Source organism: Nanorana parkeri, unplaced genomic scaffold (assembly GCF_000935625.1).
Source record: "Nanorana parkeri isolate BGI_ZX_2015 unplaced genomic scaffold, ASM93562v1 scaffold94, whole genome shotgun sequence".
NCBI classification, from domain to species: Eukaryota; Metazoa; Chordata; class Amphibia; order Anura; family Dicroglossidae; genus Nanorana; species Nanorana parkeri.
Window position 1 is genome coordinate 1150950 of NW_017306362.1, and position 6822 is coordinate 1157771.

At 42.4% G+C, this 6822-nt stretch overlaps 1 protein-coding gene across 3 annotated transcripts in view; it reads right to left on the reverse strand.

The window, feature by feature from the left end:
- PRDM2 (PR/SET domain 2) overlaps window positions 1-6822 on the reverse strand; it is an 89456-nt gene that overhangs the window by 61544 nt on the left and 21090 nt on the right. Inside the window, exons 3-4 of one of the 3 annotated variants that reach the window (XM_018552662.1) lie at window positions 4871-4988; window positions 2804-2907 (exon numbers count right to left, since the gene is read on the reverse strand). In XM_018552662.1, coding sequence (XP_018408164.1) covers window positions 2804-2907; window positions 4871-4988 — 222 coding nt within the window. Of the gene's footprint in view, window positions 1-2803; window positions 2908-4870; window positions 4989-6822 lie in introns of those variants that run through there. The other 2 variants (XM_018552664.1, XM_018552663.1) reach the window with 2 other exon arrangements.

The following is a 6822-nucleotide window of genomic DNA, read 5'->3' on the forward strand; positions in this document are numbered from 1 at the left end:
TTAATATTTCATGCAACATATTTAACATACTAAAACCATTCCCACATTTTCCCAAAGCCACACAGACCTTTCACTTTTCCTTTATATTTATAAATGCACTGTTCAATTATATTGGGCGCAGCAAAGCATGAACTTCTCCAGAGTCTCCCTTTAATGTCAGTAAACAGTAACAGTTTCCTTGATAAAATCTCTAAAATAGGTCTGCGCCAGGAAGGTGCATTTGTAAAAGAAAATAATTCATCCTTGGAAAGGGAAAAGGACATATTGCAGGTATCTAACTCTGAGAAAGCATTCATCGCTCTGATACCTGCAGTTTAAGATTGTTTGATCTGTGCAGAAAGTGCCGTTCAAGGATAGGTCCCAATTATGGAGCTGACACAAGTTAACTACCTGTCTGCAGGAGACCGTTCCAAGGCTCTACCTTTTTCATGTGTCCTATTTCATATCAGGCCTTCATCTGCATGCTGCTCTGCTTGCAAAGTTAAAAGCTGAAAATTACAAATGCAGACTTTTAAAAACGGCCTTGTGTGAGAAATCTGAATTCACACTGTGAACTCCCGGAGCTGAGCCTGAAAACCGCGAGCTGTATGCGTGTGCGGACTGCACTGTGGAGATGAAAGACTAAGGAGGATGACTTATTTGTCCTCTGCCCAACGCCAACTGGGTAGGATGTGAAAACCAGGTAAGAGGAAACACAGAGGTCTTGTCCATAGCTCCCAAACAAGCCCATATTTATTAAGTCTAATCCCACCATTAGATGATTAAGGAATCAAAAATCTAAATCTAATTTAACATGCTCTACTTTCGTTAGTAAGTCAACCCCACTGTGTATAACTGTCCCTTTTAACCTCTCAGTTGCCAGGCTTGGCCTGCCTTGTGTGATATTATTATATTATTGTCTGAGCTTCATAGTGTGATATCACGACTGGCCAGCTCCCTTGGGTAGGAAGGGGAAAACTCACAAGACATTTGACTTACGGGGGGGGTACAGGATGTATGAATCCAAACCTACATGTAATATAAAGATAAGAATCTCAAGTTCACAGAGTAGTCAACTATCTAAGGTCCAGTTTGGTAACATATTGAATGCATAGATCTTCCACTTTGCCCGAGGTGTCATTTCTAATTGCATTCTCTATTCATGTAATATAGTGGTATTAGAGTGGACCAATATTTAAATGAACCGTCTCCTTCCAGTGTTTACCGTGATGCTAGGTTCAGATCCGAGCGACACCCGGGACTGCGCGATCGTGTGCTAATGCACATAGCAGTTGCCGTGCAGCCCTATTGATTTCAACGAGGTGACATCCGCGCAACAATCGCTTTTTTTTTTGCGACACACAACACATGGCTTTTTTTAGCCGCAATCGTGTTCAATTGTAAGGGAGGGATCCCGCACAATCCGCGCGACGTGACTGGGGTGCCATTACAAAATAAAGGCGACCACACCGTGATCGGCTGCAGTGGGCGACTCCGTGACCGCCCGGCAATCCGCACGGTCAGGAGTCGCCCAGGTGTGAACTTAGCCTGAAGGAATTTTAACGAGGCTTTCACATTTTTACATGCTTGTTCTTAGATCGTTGTATTAATTATAAAGATTTGAAGATTAGCCACTAGAGGGAGCTTGGCATCTCTCAGTGAATTATCAGGACCATTCACTTACATTGTGAGAACAGTAAAGCAGTAAAGCGCAACCATTGTGTAGCACTATAATGCAGGAAACAGAACTTACATACGTAATCAACATACATGGCAGCCCCCCATGTACAAAGCAATTTCAAAATACAGCCAGAAAAAAAGGTTTGCGTGGTGTGGTGTGCTGATCCTACCATTCAAGGCATATTTCTGTGTTAGGCCCTTGCCATTGGTCAAGGCACGAGGTTCCTGGACTGTATCCAAGAAACACACCTGAGCCACATAAAAGGGAACTTTTAATATGAATGTGTTTGATCAGTTATTTTATTTCTATTAAAGTCAGTGCGCTCTTTGTATTTTGAATATAGGTAATTGGTAGTCTCCAGGCCATTTCTTAGCTGCACGAGATGTATATAGTGAGCTGAGTGGACCAATGTTCCCTCACTTAGTCTGGTTTTATTTCACCAAAAGGTCTTAAAGAAGAATTGCAGACAACCGAAAAATTAACGCTTGCAGTGGAGCTACTCCCTCACTGCAAGGGTCAACTGGTTTTTTTTTGTCTAGGGCCTGGAATAAAGAAGATATAATCACCCATCTCCGGCCCTGTGGCAGTCAGTGCACAGCTCTCTCCCTCTCCCTGCTCTGACAGTGCAATGCCCCTCTGCATCCTCACGTCTAAGTGGTCCTTAAACCACCAGAACCCGAGGGAGAAGAGGGTCCGGGGACCGGTCTTGCAGCCAGGCAGGATCAAGGATCAGGTGAGTGTATTTTCTTTATTTTCGCCCCAAACCAAAACGAGCAGTTAAACTCTTGCAGTGCCGGGGTAGCCCCACTGCAAGGGTCGAATTTTCAATTGCCAGGAGTTCCAGTTAAGTTGCTCTTTGCTCTCTTGACTCTTCATTTTAACCTTGGATTGTTCATTTGGACTAGCACAGAACAAGCAACTAACCTACATATGTTCCATGGATTGTGTTATGACCGGTGTTACATTTATAAATTTATGCCAGTCATGCAAATGTGCATCAGAAAGGATGTAAAAGACTTCTTCATTTATTTTGTAGGAAGGACCAGCACAGTAATTGTTATCTTTAGGCTTATATTAGCTAACCCCCTTCTGAGAATGACAAAAATACAAAATACTTTGAACTGGTTCTCTCGGACAGCTCACCTCCCACATGTACACATTGTTCTTCACTTGAGACCTCTTCTTCTTCTCCCCAACAAAAGGTCCAAATTTCTTCCCTCTTGGGAGAGGCTTCCTGGACCAAACACCTAAAAGAACAATTCAAGAATGTCACATTTTTTCTATAAGCCCATGGGAATAATTTGGATTGCACAGCAAATGTATGGGGCTGGCAGCCAGGCGATCTAGGCAAGGACTGGGAAGTAGAGGTGCAACTAAATGAAAATGTCAAAATCGAAACAAAACCAAAATACATTTTAAAATGTCATGCCGAAACGGAAACCGAAAATGTTATTTATTTTAACTTTTTAAAATTTTTCAAATATTTTATATTTATTTTTTATAAACTTTTAAATGTTTTTAATTTTTATTTATTTATTCATTTTTTTATTAAATATTTTTATTTTTTGCTTTACTTTTAGGGGCTTTGGGGAAATATTGGGAGTCCTCTTATCTCTTTTTCTGCCCCTGTTATAAATGAACAGGAATCCTCTATACTGAGTGTTCCTGTTCATTCATAACATGAGGACAGAGTATGTTTACTATAACTACAATCATGAATGAACAGGAGGTGATGTAGATCACTTCCTAATTATTCAAAATTTAGGATATAGTAACCATATTCTGTCCTCAATTATGTATCATTGATAACTGATCACTGACTACTTGTACCTCGCTCTCCTTCCTGACACGCTGTCACAGGAGACTGAGCGAGCGGAGCTCAGCCTGCTGTGACAGCGCGGGATGTCTCCACCCACACATCGCTCTGCCGATCTGTGACAGTAGGCTGAGCGGTGTAGGAGGAAAGACGGCGGTCGCTCACAGCGTTCTCCTCCCGCAGCGCTCGGCCGCCTGTCACGGTTTCTCTCCTCCCCACTGGGACACAGAGCAGCACCCAGCGAGGAGAGATTAGGATGGATGCAACGCTGTATCGGCCACAAAATGGCACTTTCGGCATTATGCCAAAAGTGCCATTTTCAGACGATATGTTTTGGCGGCCGATATATATCGGTGCATCCCTACTGGGAAGGGGTAGTACTTGGTGGTTACTCTGATTTAAGGTAGGTGCACCAAAAGGTGCAGTTACGCTTTAAGGAGACCCTATCACCAACAATTCTTTACTTTTATCTTCAAAAAAATTGGAGATAAAAAAAAATCCAAAACAGTGTTTTCCTTTCTGTAATCTATTTTGTTCATTCACTTGCAATGTGACTTTCAACTTGCTAGAAAATTGGACTACTCCAAGAGATTCAATTTCCTAGCACAGCCCCAGTTCCCCCATCCCTTCCTGCGCATCACAACCCTCTTCTCTTCTGTGAGTGTCTGATTACTCTCTGTGCTGACTCGGGCTCAACGGAGGTCCATTTCATTCTCTGTTGACATCCATTGCAGATTTTCTTTTTTGGGCTTTTTTGCTAATCTTTATTTGAAAAAATATGTCCTGAGTGGACAAACTTTGTTTGCATGCATTTTGCACGCGTTGCATTGCCCTGAAAAAAGAAGAGCATGCTCTACTTTCTTTTCAGCACACTGCAACGCAGCAAGGTAAATTGGTCCCATTCACACCCGTACATTTTTTTGGGTTCCGTTCTATTGACATCCATTCAAAAAGGTAGAAGTTCTTGTATAATATTGGATGGAGCTGGGGAGACTTAAAACCACTGTCAGGTTTTTTTTGCCGTCCGTATTTCATTATGGAGATTTCCCTTCACTTCCTGTCCTAAAAACTCAACAGGAAGGTGAGGAAAATCCCATCCTAGACAGATGTCATGGAGTGTCCATATTGGAAGATCCACTAAATGCATTGGATCTCCTGGAACCTTCAATAAACATTCTAATACCTTACCATTCTATTCAAGTAATAAAAAAAAAAGGTTTTCATTTTGGTTATCCTTTAACAGGATGGCAGGATGCACACACAATCGGTCCACATACCAGCCACATTATGCCCTGGCTTAAAGAAGTCACGTCATGGTGACACACACCGGATCAACTACTCAGGTCACGATGCACATTTACAATAACAAATTAATTTCAGTTTAAATCATTTACCGAGTCTCAGCTTATCCACAGAAGACGGACAAAGAGTCACTTCCTCAGGAAGCCCCCTCAGCACATGTTCAGGCACGTCAGCCAATGACTCGGCTGCTTCTTGGTACTTTATTGCATCCTACGAGGCAAAAAAGCAAATAGAGATTCACTATCAACATATTTAAAAGAGTAAAATTATTATATCTATACATACACACACACATAGTCCTGAATTGTATGATTATCACCAGATCAGAAGATGAGGATCTGAAAGGAAGTGGATCAAAAAGCAAATGAGTTCAGGTCAAATCAGGTCGAATTTGCCCAAATGTTTCCATAGAACTCTCATGAGAATCAATTTAAAAATCCAGGTAATTATTGTGCATGAATTGTAGGATTCCCCATGGATCATGCAAGTTTGCAGATACATTAATCATCCAATTAACTCAGCTAAATACTGTATATTCTATGTGCATCAAAACAAAATGTGTGCAATGTTTTACAATTTCTTTTCTTTTAAAGGATCCACAGCCTGGGTAGACCACATTTAATAACCTGAGAACACTGAATATTTCCCTATTTTTTCACAGCCTGGGTAGACAAAGCCCTTCCCCTGCCAACATGCTGCAGAGAAAGACCCTTGCACCCTGTGTGGAAGTAGGGGTCTATCTGCAGAGGTCCAACATGCCACCTGCTGAGTCACACCTATCTCCAATCTGCAAAGATAATGCTCCCTGCTGATAAGAGAGTCCTAGCTCTGACAGGGGGCATGTCAGACCTCTGCAGAGAAATGATTACTTCCCCACAGAGAGCAAGGGTCCATCTCTAAAGCATGATGGAAGGGGACAGGAGCTGTGGCCGCTTTGTAAGAAAAACGAACTGTAAGACTTTGCACAGCTTTCATTTGAATGCACCTAAAATTAATTTAGCTTATTATTATTATACAGGATTTATATAGCGCCAACAGTTTGTGCAGCACTTTACAATATAATGAAGACATTACAATCACAATACTATTCAAGACAAGGTGGGCCCTGCCCGTGAGGGCTTACAATCTAAAAGGGAGGGGGAAGTGATACATGAGGAGGTAGCTGTGTGGGGATGAATTGTTTGAGAAAGTGATAGTTCAGTGGTTAGGTTGAGGTGGGATAGGCTTCCTTGATGAGATAAGTCTTAAGGGATCGCCTAAAGGCAGTCAGAGTGGGAGATAGATGGACAGGTTGGGGTAGAGAGTTCCATAGGATGAGAGAGGCTCTAGTGAAGTCCTGGAGGCAAGCATGGGAGGAGTTGATGAGGGAGCTGGAAAGCAGAAGGTCATTTGAAGAGCGGAGGGGACGCTTAGGGTGATACTTTGAGACCAGGTTTGAGATATAGCCGGGGGCAGAGTTGTGGATGGCTTTGTAAGTGATTGTTAATATTTTGAATTGTATCCTTTGGGCTATTGGAAGCCAGTGCAGGGATCGGCAGAGGGGGGTTGCAGACACTGAGCGGTTTGTTTGGTGGATGAGTCTAGCAGCTGCATTCATGATAGACTGAAGGGGGGATAGGCTGTGTAGAGGTAAGCCAATGAGGAGGGAGTTAAATAGTCAAGGCGAGATAGAACAAGTGAGTGGATGAGATTTAGCTGATTTAAAATAAAAAGTTCAACTGGGCTTTAAAGAAGAACTCTGGACAAAAGTGTTCTTAAACTTTGCAGTGGGGATACCCCCTTACCCCATGTTTTGTCTAGGTGCTTAAAAAAAAAAGTTATACTCGCCCGAACCTCCGAGCCTGGCTGCCTGCTACTTCCTGAAGCCTCTCTTCTAGAACCGCTACAGCATTGTAATGTTCCTCAGTGTCCTCACGTCCATTCACTGTGTATAGAACGCAATGATTTAGGGGACCTTAGACCGCTGCAGAGGAGGGGGGGCAGTTAAGCATAGCTGCCTTTTGGTCTTTTTCTGTATTTAATCCATGGCAGATATATATATATA